The sequence below is a fragment of the Solanum stenotomum genome, chromosome 12 (assembly GCF_019186545.1).
Source record: "Solanum stenotomum isolate F172 chromosome 12, ASM1918654v1, whole genome shotgun sequence".
NCBI classification, from domain to species: domain Eukaryota; kingdom Viridiplantae; phylum Streptophyta; class Magnoliopsida; order Solanales; family Solanaceae; genus Solanum; species Solanum stenotomum.
This window is the reverse complement of record NC_064293.1, coordinates 2,651,072-2,672,571: the sequence shown is the minus strand read 5'-3', so window position 1 is coordinate 2,672,571 and position 21,500 is coordinate 2,651,072. Positions and strand designations below refer to the sequence as shown.

General features: G+C 38.4%; 2 protein-coding genes across 2 annotated transcripts in view; one reads left to right on the top strand and one right to left on the bottom strand.

The window, feature by feature from the left end:
• The window catches only part of LOC125846589 (uncharacterized), a 656,804-nt gene that overhangs the window by 415,289 nt on the left and 220,015 nt on the right, over positions 1-21,500 (bottom strand). The window lies entirely within an intron of this gene.
• Positions 1-21,500, top strand: part of LOC125846584 (uncharacterized) — a 48,184-nt gene that overhangs the window by 19,376 nt on the left and 7,308 nt on the right. The window contains exons 5-11 of the mRNA XM_049526109.1: positions 4,416-4,679; positions 6,193-6,413; positions 14,038-14,309; positions 15,334-18,379; positions 18,463-18,595; positions 19,698-20,212; positions 20,417-21,319. Of these exons, the coding sequence (XP_049382066.1) occupies positions 4,416-4,679; positions 6,193-6,413; positions 14,038-14,309; positions 15,334-18,379; positions 18,463-18,595; positions 19,698-20,212; positions 20,417-21,319 (5,354 nt within the window). The remainder of the gene's footprint in view (positions 1-4,415; positions 4,680-6,192; positions 6,414-14,037; positions 14,310-15,333; positions 18,380-18,462; positions 18,596-19,697; positions 20,213-20,416; positions 21,320-21,500) is intronic.

Sequence of the window (21,500 nt, the reverse complement as noted above, 5' to 3'; positions counted from 1 at the left end):
AGGGAACAGAGGAAAGGGGAGGAGTGCAAGTGCTAGTACTTGATGAATTTTAAACTAGTATCTTGGAATGTTAGGGGACTTAATAATTTAGAAAAGAGGAGGCTAGTAAATAGCATGATATGGGGGTGGAAGGCAGACATTATATGCCTTCAAGAAACAAAACTGGAAGGCAATGTCGTAGATTTGGCCAAGCAGGTCTGGGGAGAAAGGTGGATCAGACAAGCATATCTGGAATCCAGTGGGACAAGAGGGGGGGTCTTGATGATGTGGGATGAGAGAGCTTGGAAGGGGGAAATCTTAGAAATAGGGGCATACTCCATCACATGTAAATTTGAATCTCAACTCCAAGATTTTAAATGCCACATCACAGGAGTGTATGCCCCAAACTGTTACAAGGAAAGAAGAATAGTGTGGGAAGAGGTGAGTTAAGTCAGAGGACTAATGGAAGGACCATGGGCTATTTGTGGTGATTTTAATGTAACAAGATACATATCTGAGAAGAAGAATTGTACCGTAAGAACAAGGGGTATGAAGGAATTCTCTGATTTTCATTGAAGACATGAAACTAGTTGACTTGCAACTTGAGGATGTCACATATACTTGGTTCAAAGGGGACCAACATGAAGCAGCCTCCAGGATTGACAGGATCCTAATTTCAGAGGAATGGGATGACAAGTTCCAAAATTTGAAACAGATTCCACTTCAAAGGTTGATTTCAGATCATATACCTATAGCCTTACTAGGGGAGTCTTGGGAAAGGAACAAAAGTTCCTTCAAATTCGAAAATTGGTGGTTTGAATCTGAGGGCTTCATTGATAGAGTCAGAGAATGGTGGTCTTCTTTCAACTTCACAGGGAAACTTGATTATTGATTGGCTTGCAAACTAAAAGCTCTGAAGACTAAACTTAAAGAATGGAGGAATGGGGAAGAAGGAAATTTGGGTATACAGAGGAAGAAATTGCTTGAACAGTTGGCTGATCTAGAAGCTGAGAGGGAAGACAGAATCCTTACTAATTAATGAGGAGTCTGCCAAAAAATCTGAATTGATGTTGAAATATGAAGAGTTGATAAAAAAGGAGGAGATCTCCTGGAGACAAAAATCAAGGGCTCTATGGCTGAATGAAGGTGATAAGAATACCAAATTCTTTCACAAGAAAGCAAATGGACATAGGAGATACAACAACATTGATTAGCTTATGATACATGGAGAACTGAATCAAGAGCCAAGCAGAATTAAAGGGGAAATTGTTGAATATTATAAAAGGTTGTATAAGGAATCATCTCAGTGGAAGCCTGAGTACATAAATGTACAATGCCCTGTCCTAACAGAAGAAGATAATCAAGCTCTACAAAGCAACTTTGAGGAAAGTGAGGTGCTGAGATGTCTGAAGTTGTGTGCTGTTGACAAAGCAGCAGGTCCAGATGGTTTTACTATGGGTTTTTTTTATTAAATGTTGGGATGTGGTAAAGCAAGACATCATGGATACCTTTCAAAACTTCTATGAGCATGAAGTTTTTGAGAAGAGTTTCAATGCAACTTTTATAGCTCTTATACCCAAAAAGAAAGGTGCCAAGGAGTTGCGGGACTTCAGGCCAATTAGTCTAATTGGTAGCATCTACAAATTTATCTCCAAAGTTCTTGCTGAGAGGCTGAAAAGGGTGGTGGACAAGTTGGTAGACTCACAACAAATGGCTTTTGTTAAAGGGAGACAGATAATGGATGGAGTTTTGATTGCAAATGAAGCAGTTGACTCCAGAAATAACCAAAAGAAGCCAGGTGTCCTATGTAAGTTGGATATAGAGAAAGCTTATGACCATGTTAACTGGAAAAACTTAATGAAGATGTTGAATCTGATAGGTTTTGGGTAGAAATGGTTGAAAGATTCTCAGTACTCATCAATGGTAACCCTGCAGGTTTCTTTCAAACCCAAAGAGGTCTCAGACAAGAGGATCCCTTGTCACCTTTTTTGTTCCTGATCACTATGGAGGGTTTAAACAACATGATAAAAGATGCTAACTTGAGAGGATGGTTAAGGGGTTTTGATGCGGCCAGAGAAGGTACTGAGAGACTAGAAGTCACACACTTGCAATATGCAGATGATACCTTGATTTTCTGTGATGCTGAGGAAGAACAACTGAAGTATCTAAGAGTGATTCTGGTCTTATTTGAAGGTATTTCTGGTTTGCATATCAATTGGAGGAAGAGTATGATGTATCCTATAAATGAAGTAAACAACATGAGTTGTTTAACATTAATTCTGGGTGGTGAAATAGGAGTTCTGCCTACTATATACTTGGGAATGCCTTTGGGGGCCAAATCCAAGTCCATAGACATGGAATAGTGTGATTGAGAAGTGTGAGAAGAAATTGGCCAAGTGGAAGTCTCAGTACTTATCAAAGGGGGGTAGACTGACCCTTATTAACTCAGTACTTGATGCTTTGCCAACCTATATGATGTCCCTGTTTCCTATCCCACCAGGGGTCATTAAGAGGTTGGATCGTATCAGGAGGAATTTTTTGTGGCAAGGCAACAAAGAAAAGAAAAGTTTTCATTTGGTTAAATGGGAAGAAGTCATGACAAGCAAGGAAAATGGAGGTCTAGGAATAAAGAATTTGAAATTGCAAAGCAAGGCTCTGAGTATGAAGTGGTTGTGGAAGTATGCAAACAACAACCAGATGCTATGGATGAAAGTAATTGGAGCTAAATATGAAGAAGAGGACAACTGGATAACTAAAGAAGTAACCACTCCTTGTGGTGTTAGCCTCTGGAGGTCCATTAGAAGCTTGTGGAATGAAGTTAAAAGTAACTCAAAGGCAAAAGTAATGGATGTGAGTAAGACCAGATTTTGGAAGGACATTTGGCATGAGAAAGGCAACATGGAAGATCTCTTTCCAGACATCTACAACCTAATCATGTTTCAACAAAGCACTATAGCAGATCTATGGTCACCACAAGGATGGAATTTCACTTTTAGAAGAAACCTTAATGATTGGGAAATAGTGAGAGTTGCTGAATTTTTAAACACTGTGAACACTTTCACTGGACTACAGCCAGGAGAGGATAAATTGTGGTGGACAGGAGATGACAAGGGAGTGTTCAAAGTCAACAAATCCTACAAGTTGATGGATCAGACAGATCAACAGTGCTCAAGTTGGCCTTGGAAGTAAATATGGAAGAGCAGAATCCCTCAAAAAGTCTCCTTGTTTGTCTGGTCAATGGCTAAGGAAGCAGTCCTTACACAGGACAATGTTATGAAGAGGGGGAGAACCTTGTGTTCCAGCTGTTTCCTATGTGGTGAAACATCTGAGACTGTTAACCATCTAATTTTACATTGCAAGTACACCCATCATCTGTGGAAGATATTCCTAAGCCTCAAAGGCATCTCCTGGACAATGCCCAAGAAGGCGGCTGAGGCATTACTATGCTGGGAGGAAGCAGGTGTACATGCTAAGGACAGAGGTAGATGGAGAATTATCCCGGAGGCTATTTGGTGGGATGTTTGGAAAGAAAGGAATTCAAGATGTTTTGAGAGCATAGAGAACAATGTGCAGAAAGTTAAACTAAGCTGCATTTTACTTTTAGTCTTTTGGTGTAATCAGTTATACTCTAATGACACTGTCTCTATTATTGATGTGTTAGACTCAATTTAGACGTAGAGAAGTGAAATCAGGAGTACACTTGTATATAAGGTTACAGTTCATGTACTGTTTTGTGATATAATACAAAGTTACCAAGTGCAAAAACTAAATAAAAGGAAAGAAATATACCATAAGATAACTGCAAAAGCACCTAGATTTTATATTATAAAAAGTAATCTAAACAAATAGTAACCTAGAAAATAACCCAAATCCTAAGAACCTGCTTTTTAGGACTACTAAAGTACATCATGAACTTCTCCATTATTTCTACTATCTTCTAAAAACATTATTCCTCCGTTTCTATTTATGTGAACCGATTTGACTGGGCATGGAGTTTAAGGAAATACAAAATTTTCTTGAAACTTGTGGTTTTAGACTTGCAATAACATTTGTGTGGCCATAAAAGCTTTCTATTATGGGTAAAAAGGTAATTTAAATTTAACTTGTTTTCAAAATTAGAAAAGGGTCATCGTTTTCATATGGACTAATAAGGAAATCGGTTCACATAAATTGAAAAGCGGTAGTAGCTTTTATTGTCATCTTGCCCCCCTGGAATGCAGATTATGAATAATTTACTAACACAGTAAGAACTTAACGAATAACCGACATCCGAAAGGATTACTGGAGTACTTTGTAATATGTACTTCTATAGCTTTTCTGAAGAATAACTTCTGGGCTACCTCTCTTCCTACATTCTGTCTCTTGAAAGTAGCTATTCTAGATTTTATGCTCTGTAGATTCCCTTGTCTTCATTCTAGAAACCTCTTATTTTGCAGGTGACTTTCAAGGGCCTGCACTAGTTGTCATCCTTGAAGGGGCTAACTTAAGTAGAGATGAAGTAGCTGGACTTCAGTTTCTTCCACCTTGGGGTCTGCGTGGTGATACCATGAACTATGGGCTGGGGTTGCTTAGTTGTTTTTCAATAAGTGATTTTGTATCAGTTGTTTCAGATGGCTTCTTGTACATGTTTGATCCTAAAGGTTTAGCTCTTGCAATGCCTTCACATCGTGGACCAGCTGCGAAAATGTTCTCGCTAAGAGGTACATACTGCATTGTTGTTCTACTTAGTGCTTAATCATGCTTATATACTCCTGTGCCTAATACTAATTGTGCTGGGCATATGTGGATAGATTTAGTTTTTACTGATACAATTTGTTACTGATCAGTAAATGCTAAATTTGATGGTCTAAAACTGTTATTCTAAATCATCATTAATAAAAAACTTGTCTGAAATAATGTGGTAAAAAGAAAAAACAATGTAATTGAGCTTTTGCTATTAGAAGTTACCATGTTGAAACAGAAAATATTCATTGTCATATACTTACATGTAAATATGTAATGTTGAGATAAATTTAGTATGATGATGACATGACCTGCCACTGCAAATTACATATGATCATAGGCAACAGATTGTGCATTTTCTCCATTCCACTGTCTGTAATGATCTCATACAAAAGTTTGTTATAAATTTTGGGTTATGTGCAAATCCATATTATTTTATGCTTGTACATATATTTTACAGTATCTATGTACAAACTTAATTTGTTCTGATGAAAATATACTTTTCAAATGTGAAAGTAGGTAAATGGGATAATAGGCCCTAACAACCTGCAAAAGTACGTAAAGACACGTGAATAGTTTTTAAAGGCCTGTTTTGCTATGATTTGTAGGAACTCATTCAGTAAGTAATATAAATTACCGACTTAAATTACCAGAGAATTTCCAAAATGAATATCAAGTGATATAATCCACTAACTAATGTATTCCTGTTGAAATTTGGTAAAAGGGTATCAGACCATAAAAGAAGGAAAGAAGACAGGTTCTTGAAGTTATTGTTGCTTTATGTTCCTTCATATGAATAGTAAAATTGATAACATGAAACTAAAGCGTAATAAGTTCATGCAATGGTTGAACTCACGCTTGGAAATGGTATCGATATGTTATGAGGTCAGACCAAAGAACAAAAATTATAAGTGATCTAAATCGTATTCATTGCCCTGTAATTAATAAAGTGAATTGTGTTGGTAGAAGTCTCCAATTCCCATCTAGACAGACTCTTTTGGTTAGAGATATCTAGTTATCTACTACTACAAGTGTTTAGACACAACTTCAAACTATATATAATGCAAATTGTGAGATAGTGTTCGCAAATCAATGCTTGTTTCACTATTTTGTCCATTTCTCAAACTTGAAATAGGAAATTTAAAGTTGATAACCTTATTTGAAGAGTATTTCAAGTGAAATGATGGTTTTCACTCGCACTATTTCAACTTTTTCTCCAAGTGAAATTCATGTCCAAACACAAGTACTTTTTACCAACTTCAACTTCAAATACTTGTTGTTTCAACTTCATTTGAATATTGTCCAAATGGGGCCGTACATTGGCTGATGTGTTCCTAGCTAAATGTTCATGCTGCTGCCCAGAAATTCTGGTTCTGCTCGATCAACCATTATCATTACTGTTTAACATGTTCTTTATGAGACTTTAAGGGTTTCAAGTTTTACATTCAACACTGTTAGGCATTGATGAGCAAGATTCTTGGCTTTGTTTAGGGACTAATTTGACTGAGCGATTCCATGATCAGTTCAGTCCTTTGTTGATTGATCAAAATGTGCCGTGGTCATTGTCCAATTCTACTGTCATACGCATGCCTTTTTCCCCGGAATGCATGAAAGATGGATTGGAGTTTGGCTTGAAGAAGATTTCAATGATGCTGGATAAATTCTTAAATAATGCTTCTGCGACAATCTTGTTTTTGAAGTCAGTTTTGCAGGTAATGCTTCTCCATTTTCAAGTTGGATGTGTTGTACCTTTAATTTTTAAGTGGTGGCACGTTCTTTTATTTCCACTCTTTTACCTGCTAAATTTGAACAGTTACCAGAATATTGATTTTTTTTGGATGAAGTATCCACCTATAGATCATTTCGTTCGATTTATGGCATTCTCCTACCAAATAAAGAGGTGGCATGTTATCAACATACTTGTATAGTATAGTTAGTTGATAAATGCAACGTAGATAACATATTATGTACTTACTGGAAGTTGAGTTATAAAGTATTTAATGGGATATGCACAAACACCACATTTGGACTACTGGTTGAACTGCGTATACTTATAAGATGAACTGTTGGTTGCTTGATTCTATTAAATTTTTTATTCCTTTTAGACCAATACACTTGTTTTTTGTTGAGAAAAAGGCAAGTGCATTACAGATATCGCACCAAGAAGCACCTGTCAAAAGTATTTACAAACTACAAAGAGTGCATCCCTTTCTATTCTTAAAGGGATTCTATAGTTCTATCACTTTCTTCAACATCATTAACATAAATCTGGTTACACCAAAAATAAAACTGCAAGAAATAATGGAGAAATATATTGTTGAATTGTGTATCTATATTATTACATTGAGCCCTATTTATAAATATTATATGATAATCCTTTCTACATATGATATTATATACAAATCCTATTTCTATCCAAACAGGCAAACACTCCCCCTCAAGCTAGTGCATACAAGTCATGTATACCGAGTTTGTTATAGATGTAACTAGTACGAGGACTAGGGAGGGGCTTGGTGAAAACATATGCAAGCTGATCACTCAACTTCACAATTTTTGTAAGAATATCTCCAAAGAGTATTTATTTTGTGACAAAGTGACAGTCAATCTCAATGTGCTTAGTTCTCCCATGAAATACCGGATTCAATGAAATGTGAAGGACACTTGGTTATCACACAAGTTTCATCTAGCTAATTTCTCCAATTTTTTTTTTGAAACTGGTAACTTTGTGTTTATTGATAGAAACAGATTAGTACATGGGTTGTACTAGGGCCATATTTACAAGTAAATCCAGATCCTATGATCCTATGTCTATAATGAATCTAACACATCAATAATAGATACAAGATCATTAGACCGAATCTGATTACACCAAAAACATTGAATCAAGATACAATTCAATTTGATTTGTTCTATACTATTTTCTATGTTCTCAAAACACCTAGCATTTCTCTCCTTCCTGATTGTCCACCATATGCTGGATGGTATGATTCTCCACCTACTTCTGCTTCTTGCCAGAACCCCAACTTGTTCCCAACTTTGAAGGGCCTCTGTAACCTTTCTTGGCATAGTCCAGGAGAAACCTCCAAGGTTAATGAATAGCCTCCAAAGCTGACATAAGATCTTGCAGTGAAGGAACAAATTTCGAACAATTTCTGGTTGTTCTTCGTAAAAAAGGCATCTCGGACATAAAATTATCCCCTTTTTCATCTGATTGTCTTGTGTAAGAACAACTTCCTTAGATAGGAGCCAAATAAAACATGATACCTTGTAGGGTATAATCACTTTCCATATAGTTTTCAAGGGCCAGTTGACATTCTGTTGATTGTGATTATTCAACCATCGGTATGCTTTGCCTACCCTGAAGGTTCCTCTGTCACTGCCCTGCCACCAAAGCTCATCTTTCCCTTCTTGTGTTCCTTTAAATTGGCCAATAGTGTCAAGGAAATCTGCAACTCTTGTGATTTCCCAGTCATTTACTTGTCTTCAGTGTCCACATTCCTACAATTGTTCTTTGTTGATTTAACATTAAATTGTGGATATTTGGGTAGATATTCCTCAGAATCCCCATCTCATGCCAGTCATCTCCCCAGAAGCTTGTCTTTTCCTCATTTCCAACCTTAACCTTGGTTTTGATCTTGAAATCATCCCACAAGGCCCTTATAGATCTCCACAGATTCACTCCATATGGGGAAATTACTTCCTTTGTCATCCACCTATTTTCTTCCTCATACTTGGCTTTGAGGACTTTTCTCCATAACGGATGTTTATCGTTAGCATATTTCCACAGCCATTTCATTCTGAGGGCCTTGCTATGATTCTGCAGATTTTTAATACCCAAACCCCCATAGTTTTTTCCTATTATCAGATCATTCCACTTTACCAGATTGTAACGTTTCTTGTCCTTGTTTCCCTGCCATAGGAACTTCCTTCTGATTCTGTCCAATCTGTCTGTGACCACTACTGGAATGGGAAATAAAGACATCATGTAAGTAGGCATAGCATCTAGGACTGAGTTAATTAGCGTAACTCTTCCTCCAAGAGACAAGTATTGCCTCTTCCATCTAGCCAGTTTCTTCTCACACTTTTCTAATACATTGCTCCAGATCTCTTTAGACATTGATTTAGCATCCAAAGGCATCCCAAGGTATGTAGTTGGGAGAGCCCCAACTTGTCCACCTAGGATTATGTTTAGTGCCTCCATGTTATGTACGTCATTAATGGGATAAAGAAAACTCTTTCTCCAATTAGTAGGCAACCCAGAGATTCCTTCAAACAGGACCAATATTACTCTCAGAAATCTGAGTTGTTCTTCTTCTCCCCCACAAAAGATGAGTGTGTCAACTGCATATTGCAAATGAGCCACCTCTAAACTTTCCCTTCTATCGTTGGCCACATCAAAACCTCTCAACCAGCCATTTGTGTTAGCTGTTTTGAGCATGTTGTTAAGTCCCTCCATCACTAGCAAAACTAGGAAAGGGAACAGAGGATCCCCCTGCCTAAGGCCCCTTTGAGCTCCAAAGAATCATGTTGGTGCACCATTAATCAAAAGATAGAATTTCACTGAAGATATACAGAATTTTATCCACTTGATCCACTTCAGCCTAAATCCCATCTTTTCCAGAACATTCAGCAAGTATCCCTAGTTAACATGGTCATAAACTTTTTCAATGTCAAGCTTACACAATATTCCTGCTTTCTTTTGCTTCATTCTTGAGCCTACAACTTCATTTGCCACTAGGACTGCATCCATAATTTGTCTACCTTTAATAAATTCTATTTGATGAGCATCTACCAATTTTTCCATCACCCCTTTCGATCTCTCTGTTAGGACTTTGGAGAAGATTTTATAGATGCTTCCTATCAGGCTTATGGGTCTGAAATCTCTCAACTTAGTGGCACCTTTCTTCTTGGGAATGAGAGCAATGAAAGTAGCATTGAAGCTTCTTTCCAACACTTCTTGCTCATGGAAATTTTGGAACGCCTTCATTATGTCATGTTTTACAATCTCCCATCATTTAATGTAAAAGCCCATGGTGAAACCTTCAGGTCCTGGGGCTTTATCCATTGCACATAGTTTAAGACATCTCAATACTTCATCTTCTTCAAAGTTCCTCTGTAAACTTTCTTTCTCCTCTAATGAAATGGCTGGACAGTTTGGGATATTGCTAGTTGGTCTCCATCTGGAAGTTTCTGTGTAAAGTTTATGATAAAAGTCAATTACCTCTTTTTCAATTTTGTTTGTATCTTGTGTGATCTTACCTTCTACCTCCAATTGATCAATGTTATTGTACCTTTTGTGGGCATTTGCAATTCTGTGGAAATACTTAGTGTTTCTGTCCCCCTCTTTCAACCATAGGGTTCTTGATCTTTGTCTCCAAGCAGTTTCTTCTTTTTTTGATTAGATTCTCATATTCCAGTAGCACCTCACCTTTCCTTGTGGATTCTTCTAAATGGATCAGGTGGATCAAATATTGTATAGGTACAGTCAAGTTTTCAGTTCTGATTAACAGAAACCCCACTGGTTTTTCTCTTCTCAAAGGGGGTTGAGGTAGGGAGGTCCACTCTCACCTTTCTTGTTCATTCTAGCAATGGAGGGGATGAGCAGGCTGATCAACACAGCAAAGGCCAAAGACTGGATCAGAGGTTTCCAAGTGCAAAACAGGGCAAGAAACAACCTAGAAATCACTCACCTACAGTATGTGGATGATACTTTGGTTTTTTTGTGAAGCAGTGAGGGACCATTTTCTGATTTTGAGGACTATTTTCATAATTTTTGAAGCTGTGTCAGACCTTCATATAAACTGGGGGAAAAGCTATATCTACCCAATTAATGAAGTAGTACAAATTGAGGAGCCGGCCAATACATTGGGGGGAAAGTAGGGGAGCTACCCACCATCTACTTGGGCATGCCATCTAAGTTGCTTGGACTCGGGTGCGGGTATTCGAGACGGATCCGAATCCGAGAGTCGGATTCGGCAAAATTTAAATTTTAAGATTTGGGGGTGGGAATCCGAGTATGGATACGGCTAATTGGTATACCATGTATATATAATATAAGGTGTAATATTATATATACATGGTATAATTGCTTATTATTTTTAGCGTACCTCTAAAAATAAATTATATCAATAACAATAATAATAGTATATCTAGTATAATCAAATAAGTGGATATATATATATATATAATAAAATATTACTAAAATTATTTATGAAATATATATAGTAATGCATTGCATATTTTGGTATAATTACATACAAAATATAAGGACTACTAATTGTTAAAGAAGAGAGAGAATATAATAAACATTAAAAGTATGATTTATTTTATAAATAAAAAAGGATACACTTATCTAGAGAAACCCTTCATCTCTAGTTTTCTTGTTCAAGAAAAGTTGAAAAGACTACTTTTTCAAAAAGATAAAAAAGTTGTACTTCTTGTACTTTTTCAAGAAAAAACTCCTCCTCTTTCTTCTTCTCTGTACTTTTTCAAGCTTCGTATAGCTCCGCCTCCTCTCTGAAGAGGTCGCCGGAAACTGATCTCCTTTTCCCCAAATTTTTTTCTCGGCTCTGGTCAAAGTGTCCGGATCGGATTGATTGAATTCGACACGCACCCGCGCCCGCACTAGTGTCGTGTCGAGACGGGTTCGCCTGCAAAAATGAAGAGTCCGCGCAACATAGCATCCCATTAGGTGCAAAAAGTAAGTCAATGAGCATTTGGAGTGGCGTGATAGAGAAGCGTGAGAGAAATTTAGCAAACTGGAAAAGTCAATGCTTATCTTGGGGGGGAAGACTTACTATGATCAACAGTGTACTGGATGCCTTACCAACATACATTTTTTCCAGCACCAGCTAGTGTAATCAATAGAATAGAGGTACTCAGAAGAACCTTCTTTTGGCAAGGAAATGATGATAAGAGAAAGTATCTTGTCAAATGGGAAGAAATGAGCATAAGCAAGAAGATTGGGGGTGTAGGCATCAGAACATGAAGTTTCAGAACCAAAGTCTTATGATGAAGTGGTTATGGAAGTTTGCATCTGCTGAGAACTCATTGTGGAAGGAGGTAATTGCTGCAAAATATGGAATGAGGGATAAGTGGATGACAACAGAGGTGGCCTCTCTATATGGGTCTAGTGTATGGAGATCTATGGGATCTGGTGCTAGAAAGATCACACTGTAAGGTGGGAAATGGCAGAAAGGTGGTTTTCTGGAAGGACAAATGGTGTGGACAGGTTCCACTAAGCCAAAGGTTTCCTTACCTCTACAATCTATGTCAAATGCAGCAAGCAACTGTAGCAGAATTATGGAATGATCAAGGGTGGAATTTGCACTTCAGGAGAAACTTAAATGATTGGGAGATGTGTAGAATAACAGAGTTTTTTGTCACCCTAGCACAATTTAGTAACTTGTCTGATGAAGAGGATTAACTGGTATGGAATGTGGGAAGCACAGGGTGTTTCACTGTTAACTCAGCATATGAAGATCTCAATACAGTTGGCATTGAGGAAGTAGAACGGCCTTGGAAGATGATATGGAAAACTAAAATACCCTTTAAAGTAAACTGTTTTACTTGGTTGTTAGCTAAGGAGGCAGTTTTGACACATGAGAACTTGAACAAAAGAGGTTTTCACCTGTGTTCCAGGTGTTTTTTGTGTGAAGAGCAAGGAGAGACAGTCAACCATCTCTTCTTACACTGCAAATGGACAAACCAGCTGTGGCAAATGTTCACAAATATGAGAGAGATCAAATGGGTGAAACCAGGAAGGATCAAAGAGGTTTTGAAGTGCTGGAATAAGGATGGAAATGCAGGAAGAAAGGAGGAGAGATGGAAGATTGTCCAATCATGTATATGGTGGACAATATGGCTAGAGAGGAACCAGAGATGTTTTGAAGGAAAGTAGAGCAACATACAAAGACTTAAGCTTAATTGTTTAGCTCTATATTATTTTTGGTGTAAACAAGTAGTCTTAGATAGCTCAAAAGTAATCAGCACAACTATAGATTGGCTGTAACTTGGTAGTTATAGGATCCTATGTAATTACAACACTTTTGGAGGGGAACTACACTTTTGAGGTAGTATACCTGTGGATAAATATAGACTAACTGGTACTTCTCTCAAAAAATAAATAAATATATGATTCTCTGGGAAAGACGCCCAAGCATCTATACAAGCAGGAAATCATCCACTGCACTCCAAACCAGTTTTATACCATCCACCACAACTTCATAACTACCTTACGATGCAACAGGAGGTGATGTACATCTCCCCCAAGCTTTAGTGCATGAAACACCAACTCACATATGTGATTCCTCCCTTTCTCAGTTTTTCAGCAGTTAATATCACACTCCTAGCAGCCAACCTTTTAAAGCAGCACAACTCTGATGCCCAGGGGATCCAAATCGTTGATACGGGAAGACCAATCTTATAGCAATCAATAGTAGTAAGATATGACTGTGAACATGCCATCTGTCCTCCCTTGATCTCCACGTCCCATATATCATCTAGTGTGACATGCTTATGAAGCAGCTCTAGCTAGTTAAATTAGTTGATTTTCCATTGCTGAACATTTCTCCTAAACCTCAAATGCTAAATATGTATGTTGTTTGATTGCTAATCTTGCCAATCTGATCTCCAGTTTCCTTATTTTCATTTTCTATCTTGACCATTTGTGTATTATTCCTATTAATATTGTATTTCTTGCTAAAAATGTTTTGGGACGCACATAAACAAACTGAAAAAGGAAGAAGAGCACAAGAAACACAGCCATACTGGCTAGAGTGGTTTGAGAGCTGTTGGGTTCTTGAATGGTGAAGGTTCTTTATATTTGTTATACCTAAGGTTTAGGTCAAAGAATTGGACTGGAGATTTGTCCTTTTTTTTTTTTATTTTAATGACTGAGAAATCCGTCTGTGACCCGCCCTTTGGACCAATCACAACCTTCTAAACTCGGTGGATAATTGGCCCGCCCCTCTACCCTTCTCCACTTAAATACCGGCCTTCGCTTTGCATGGTGTGGGGCTTGAACCTGCGACCTAAGCCACAAATCCTCCACCTTTTGCCACTTGAGCTAGGCCTTGGGGGCTGGAGATTTGTCCTTTCTTGGTTAGCTTTTGAGGAATATCTGAACATAAATGTTTGATTTATTTCATTCAATCTTTTGCTTTATATTTTAAATTACTGTGTGCATATTCTTTTTTGGTCTTATCTCTATAACATTGTTCAGTAGGTCAACAGTGAAACAACATTTTTTAAATTTCATTGTCAATTGGCTGTGTGCTTATCCTTTGTTGATCTTATCTCCATAACATTGCTCTGTTGGTGAAACAACATTTTCAGATTTCATCGTCAATATGGGAGCAAGGAAGCCCTCAACCATCCTTGGAATATTCTGTTGACCTTGATCCGTTGTATTCAGTTAGTAGAAATCCTTTCTCAGAGAAGAAGTGGAAAAAGTTCCAGCTATCAAGTCTATTCAGTAGCTCAAATTCAGCAATCAAGCTACAAGTCATAGATGTGAATTCTTGGAAACAAGGAACTAAAATAGTTGACCGTTGGCTTGTTGTGCTTAGTCTGGGTTCAGGACAAACAAGGAACATGGCACTTGACAGGTAAATTACCAGATGCATTGAACTATGTACAATGAGCAAATTCATTTCCCTACATCCCAAGGTGAATGGTCCTCTTCTGACTTGGGCACCCCTGGTGGTCACAGAAACTAGTAGTGTTTTGTTTTGCTAACGGAAAAAGGTAAAAGTTAGAAAGAGAAGTGTGTTGATAAATCCAATAGGGTAGGGTTTTGAAGGGAAGTAGACATTGTTTGGGACTGGCAATGATGAAGTTTGGACATTTAAGCAGGGAGAAAGGCGGCACACAGTACTTTCAGGAAACTTTAGTGAAAGCAGTTCTTAAAAGATTTTCTGGTTAAAGGATAATCTTCTGGAAAAAAAACTTTAGATGAAGGGGAATAGACAAAACTTTTTAGTCATGGAACCTTCACGACTATGGTAGATGTTTGGTGGTTGGCTTTGGCTGAAAATCTGAAAGGTGTTTCATATGTCCCTGAACATTTTAAGTAGTTTGACTCATAATATTTCATTTATGCAGTCTCCCGTTGATGGTAAACTAGAATGGAATATGTTTTTAACTGTGTGATTCACTTGCAGTAGTTTCTTTTTATTTTATATTTGAGTTTTATTTTCAAAAAATAAAGCTCCAATTTCATTACTGGGAGGGTTGGCTCCTTTAGTCTGATATATAGAACTAGACTGACGCTTACTCCTTGATGAATATCATACTTGTTCTTGTAGTGAAGTCACAGACAGATCCAATCTTACCCCTTTTTGTTAAAATATAGTAATTGGTATCATTCTGGTAGGTCTGCAAGAACAAATAAATAGACTATTGTGTAGAACAAATGAGCACTGTTAGATTATCCTTAGGAATTTGAATGCCTCTTGGAAAACGAATAGAATGCACTTTTTCAGGGTTGTAATTCATTCTAGAATCCACCATTGAACCCCCCCACCCCACCCCATCCCCCTTGATATTTACTGTAACAATTCCCTGGAAAGCATGTTCTCCATCAATCTGCCATTTTTGGAGCAGCAACTTTCTTACTAGCGGTTTTTGCAGGCGGTACATGGCATACAACCTTACACCTGTTGGTGGTGTTGCAGCACTGATATCGCAAAATGGACAGCCTAGCAATACTTGTTCATCAAGCTTTATCATGTCCCCACTTCCACTGTCAAGTACTATAAACATACCAGTCACTATACTCGGATATTTCCTAGTGTGTCATAATCAGGGACGTTTTCTTTTCAAGGACCAAGAAATGGAGTCTTTGGCAGGGCCACGGTTTGATGCTGGAAATCAAATGATTGAAGCTTGGAATCGAGAACTTATGTGTTGTGTTCGTGATTCTTATGTGAAGCTGGTATTGGAAATGCAAAAGTTGAGGAGGGAACCATCAACTTCTCTTCTGGAGCCTAGTGTGGCACGAGCTGTCAGTTTGACTCTGAATGCATATGGTGATCAGATCTATTCATTTTGGCCCAGGTCGACTAGAAATTTGCTGATTGAACAAGAGCAAGATGGAAACGATTTCATGTCAATGAAGGTTTCTAAAGCAGATTGGGGATGTGTCACTCAGCAAGTTATTCAGCCATTCTATGCTCGTCTTATGGATCTTCCTGTTTGGCAGTTGTATTCAGGAAACCTAGTAAAGGCCGAGGAGGGTATGTTTCTATCTCAGCCTGGCACTGGAATGGATGGTGGCTTGCTTCCAACTACAGTTTGTGCCTTTGTGAAAGAACATTATCCAGTTTTCTCAGTACCATGGGAGCTGGTTAGTGAAATACAAGCCTTAGGGGTTACAGTCAGGGAAATCAAACCTAAGATGGTCCGGGACCTTCTTCGGGCTTCTTCAACATCTATTGTTCTCCGATCAGTTGAGACTTACATAGATGTACTTGAATATTGCTTATCAGATATCCAGCTTTTAGAAACCAGTGAACCAAGTATGCCTGATTCATTCAGAGACACTAGCAACTTAGATTCTGTTAAAGAATCTAGTGAAGGTCACACTAATTCTTTCTCTGAATCAAGCTCCAGTTCTCGTAGAACTCACAACACTCTGCAACCTTCAAGCAGTTCTGGAGGAGACGCCCTTGAAATGATGACTAGTTTAGGAAAGGCCTTATTTGATCTAGGCCGAGTTGTTGTTGAAGATATTGGTCGTGGAGGAGGTCCTTTATCCCAAAGGAATGTTGTTTCGGGAACCATCGGGGATAGTATTAGAGATAGAAATGATCAAAAGCTACTAGCTGTAGCTAGTGAACTCAGAGGGTTACCCTGTCCAACAGGAACAAATCATCTTACAAGGCTGGGAGCTACTGAACTTTGGGTTGGAAACAAGGATCAACAATCACTAATGATTTCTTTAGCTGCTAAATTTCTTCATCCTAAAGTACTGGATAGATCAATATTGTTGAACATTTTCTCTAACAGCACAATTCAATCATTATTAAAGCTGCAGAGTTTCTCCCTTATTTTGCTGGCTAATCATATGAGGTTTCTCTTCCATGAAAACTGGGTGAATCATGTGGTTGACTCAAATATGGCACCCTGGTTCTCATGGGAGAACAATGCTACTTCTTCAAGTGAATGTGGTCCTTCTCCTAACTGGATTAGACTTTTCTGGAAGATGGTCGATGACTGTTCAGATGACCTGGAACTTTTCGCTGATTGGCCACTTATTCCAGCTTTTCTTGGTCGTCCAGTCCTATGCCGTGTAAAGGAGCGAAAACTTGTTTTCATTCCACCTGTTGTGAGTAATTTAGACTCTATTGAACTTGACGATAGGTCAAGTAGAGAAGCTGATTTGTCTGGATTACCTTTGGAATCTGAAGGAATTCAATCCTACAGCTTATCATTTAAAGTTGCAGAGAGAAAGTACCCTTGGTTGAGGTCGATGCTGAACCAGTGCAATATACCCATTTTTGATAGCTCTTTCTTGGATTGTGCTGGTCGTTGCAAATGCTTACCCAGTGAGGGGAAATCGTTAGGTCAAGTTATAACATCGAAGCTTGTCGCAGCTAAAAATGCTGGCTACTTTCCAGAACTCACTTCCTTTCCAGATTCAGAGCGTGATGAGCTTTTTACCCTCTTTGCTTCTGATTTTTCTGCAAATAGCTCTGGCTATGGAAGAGAGGAGCTTGAAGTGCTGCGTGATTTGCCTATATACAAGACAGTTGTGGGAACGTATACGAGATTGCAGAGTCATGAGCTTTGTATGATTCCTTCCAATACCTTTCTTAAGCCATTTGATGAACGCTGTCTATCTGTTTCTACTGATTCTAATGAGAAACCTCTTTTTCGAGCCCTTGGGGTCCCGGAGTTGCAAGATCAACAAATTTTTGTCAAATTTGGATTGCCTGGATTTGATGAGAAGCCTCAGTCTGTACAGGAAGATATTTTGATCTACCTATACTCAAATTGGCAGGACCTACAAGAAGACTTATCAATTATTGAAGTACTTAAGGAGACTAAATTTGTTAGGAGTGCTGATGAAATGTCTGCAGAACTCTTTAAACCAACCGATCTGTTTGATCCCAGTGATGCTTTATTAACATCAGTGTTCTCAGGCATGAGAATTAGATTTCCTGGAGAAAGGTTTATTTCCGAAGGATGGCTACGCATTTTGAAGAAGGTGGGCCTTCACACTTCAGCTGAATCTGATGTTATCCTTGAATGTGCCAAGAGAGTTGAGTCACTTGGAAGAGACTTCATGCCACCTTCAGGACTTATTGATGATCTTGAGAAAGATTTATTCAGCTCACAGGATGAAGTATCGTTTGAAATCTGGTTGTTGGCAGAAAGCCTTGTGAAAGCTATAATATCAAACTTTGCTGTCCTCTACAGTAACCACTTTTGCAGTATTTTTGGGAAGATAGCATGTGTTCCTGCTGAGAAGGGCTTTCCAAATGCTGGCGGCAAGAGAAGTGGGAAGCGAGTGTTGTGTTCATATTCTGAAGCTATTTTATTAAAGGATTGGCCACTTGCTTGGAGTTGTTCCCCCATTCTTTCTAGGCAGAGCATTGTCCCACCAGAATACTCTTGGGGGGGTCTAAATTTGAGAAGTCCTCCAGCATCTCCTACAGTTTTGAGGCACCTCCAGGTATGGTGGTTATTTCGTTGTATTTATATTAAATGATACTACATTACTGAGTCATTTAAGCATGTAGCAAAATGTTACTATAGGTTATTGGAAGAAATAGTGGTGAAGACACACTTGCTCATTGGCCAGCTACTACAGGCATAAAGACAATTGATGAAGCTTCCTTTGATGTATTGAAGTACCTTGACAGAGTCTGGAGTTCTCTCTCTTCTTCAGGTATGTGTGTTTTGCTTATCCTTTTTCTTGCTTATCCATATGGGGCCAGTTTATGGAGATCTATAAGAGATATGTGGGCTGAGGTGTATTAACTCCTTAAAGAAAAAAGTGGTGAATGGAAGAAAGACCCATGTTTTCGAAGGATGAATGGCATGTGTTAGAAAATAAATAGGTTTATACAATCCTATTAGAATAGGAATAGGTTTATACAATCCTATAAGAATAGGAATAGGTTTATACAATCCTATTAGAATAGGAATAGAAATAGATATAGAAATAGGAATACCAAATAGTATCCTACTTGGTAAAGGATTGTATTCTAGGGTCTATAAATAGGGTCTCAATGTAATAATGTAGACACAACAACAATTCAATAATATTCTTTTCCTATATTTCTTACAGCATGAATAAGGCAATGAAGCTTTATTCCCAAATATCTTCAATCTAGCTTTGTTCCAACAAAGATCCATAGCAGAGCTATGGACACCACATGGGTGGAACTTTACCTTTAGGAGGCAGCTAAATGATTGGGGAATTATGAGAGTCACTGAATTTCTTAACAAAGTGGACACCTTTAATGGGCTTCAGATTGGGGAGGATATAATATGGTGGAGTGGCAACAACAAAGGTGTATTCAGAGTTAACAAAGCTTACAGGATGATGGATCAACCTTAGCCATCATAATCGAAATTGGCTGTGGAAACAAATTTGAAAAAATAGGATACCTTACAAAACATTATGTTTCATCTGGTAATTGGCCAAAGAAGCATCTTTGACTCAGGACAATGTGATGAAGAGATGGATAACCTTATGCTCAAGATGTTTTTCTGAAACTGGACAATGAACTATCAGGACAATGAACCATCTGTTATAAGGAGTTGGCTTAGGCGCAAGGTATTTTCCATTGTAGAAATCTTGGTGGATGCAGTAAGGATAGCTACTATTTCAGATCGGAACTTTTGCTTTCTTTTTTTCCTGAAAGACTTCCTTCAGTCACTTTGAAATTGATTTGATTTGAAGTAGATAGCCTGTGTTATGTGCATTTCTGGTTTTGTTTGTCCGCTGATAAAAAATTTTCTGCGTCTTTTCTTTTTCTTGGCAGACAAGGAGGCATTGTGCCAAGTGGCCTTCATGCCTGCCGCAAATGGTACACGTTTGGTGACAGCAAGCTGCCTTTTCACACGTCTGACAATTAATCTTTCCCCATTTGCCTTTGAACTCCCTTCACTCTACCTGCCTTATGTCAATATACTTAGAGACTTGGGCCTCCAGGACACACTTTCCATCTCATCTGCGAAGACTCTCCTTTTGAATCTTCAAAAAGCATGTGGATATCAGCGTTTAAATCCAAATGAATTCCGTGCTGTGACGGGAATTGTGCATTTCATCTCTGATCAATCAAACACTTTGGACATGAGCAGTTGGCATTCTGAAGCAATTGTCCCTGATAATGATTGCAGACTTGTACATGCTAAGTCATGTGTATACATAGATTCTTATGGTTCTAGCTATATTAAGTTTATTGAGATTTCCAAGCTGAGGTTCGTCCACCAAGATCTCCCAGAGAAGTTATGTATTGCCTTTGGAATCAAAAAGCTTTCAGATGTGGTTATAGAGGTACCCAGAAAGATCTGGTTACTTGTATGTATTTCTAGTCTATATAAGATTCTGATCATGTTCGTGCAGCTGCAGACGTGATGTTTGTTATATGTATTTGAAATTGTTTACCCCCTTTTCTTCCCTGAATGATTAGCATACTAACATGTTTTTCTGTATGGCCACATGAGTCTCTATTATGATATTGATGGGCTATCTTTCCAGGAACTATACTGTGAAGAACATTTGCAATCTTTGGAATGCATTGGATCAGTTCCAATTGAAGCTATAAGACACAAGTTGTTGAGCAGATCCTTTCAAGCTGCAGTGTGGACTGTTGTCAGTAGCATGGAAAGCAACGTCCCTGGCATTGATCATGCTACCTTAGAGGATATACAAAGTTCATTGAAATTGGTTGCGGAGAAGTTGAGATTTGTTCAATGTCTACATACACACTTTGTGCTCCTTCCAAAATCTTTGGATATTACTCGAGTTAGACAAGAATCGATGTTCTCAGAGTGGAAGGATACATCACGTCACCGGGCCCTTTACTTTGTTGAACCGTCTAAATCTTCTGTGTTGATTGCTGAACCACCAGACTATGTCTCTATTGCTGATGTGATAGCGATTGCTGTAAGCAGGGTATTGGACTTCCCCATCCCATTGCCAATAGGCTCTCTATTCCTCTGTCCCGAGGGCTCTGAGACTGCCCTTGTCGATAGCTTGAAACTCAGTTCTCATATGCAAGCTAATGGATGCAGAAGTGAAAAAGATGGTCTTCTTGGCATGGATATACTACCCCAAGATGCTTTACAAGTACAATTTCACCCATTAAGACCCTTTTATGCTGGAGAAATAGTAGCTTGGCGGCAGCAGAATGGAGAAAAGTTGAGGTATGGTAGGGTTTCAGAGAATGTGAGACCATCAGCTGGCCAAGCCCTCTACAGATTCAAAGTAGAAATATCACTGGGATTGGTTGAGCTTCTTCTATCTTCTCATGTCTTCTCGTTCAAAAGTGTCACCATCTCTGGTGAGGATTCGTCGGCTGTTTTTCCTGAGGGTTATTGTACGATGGACAGTAGTAGGAGTGAGGGTGTTACTGGAAGAGTTCAGTCAAGACCTTCTGAGGTACATACCCGTGCTAAATTTCCTATTTAGAATCAAATGATTTACATTTTATAGTAGTGTGCATTCTTTAGTGCTTTGAGCAAAAACCTTTTGAACTCCGTCTTTTTCTTATAGNGTGGGATTTCACTGGGTATGTTGTTGTTGTTGTTGTTCTTGTAGTAGAGTTGGAAAATTCTAGTCA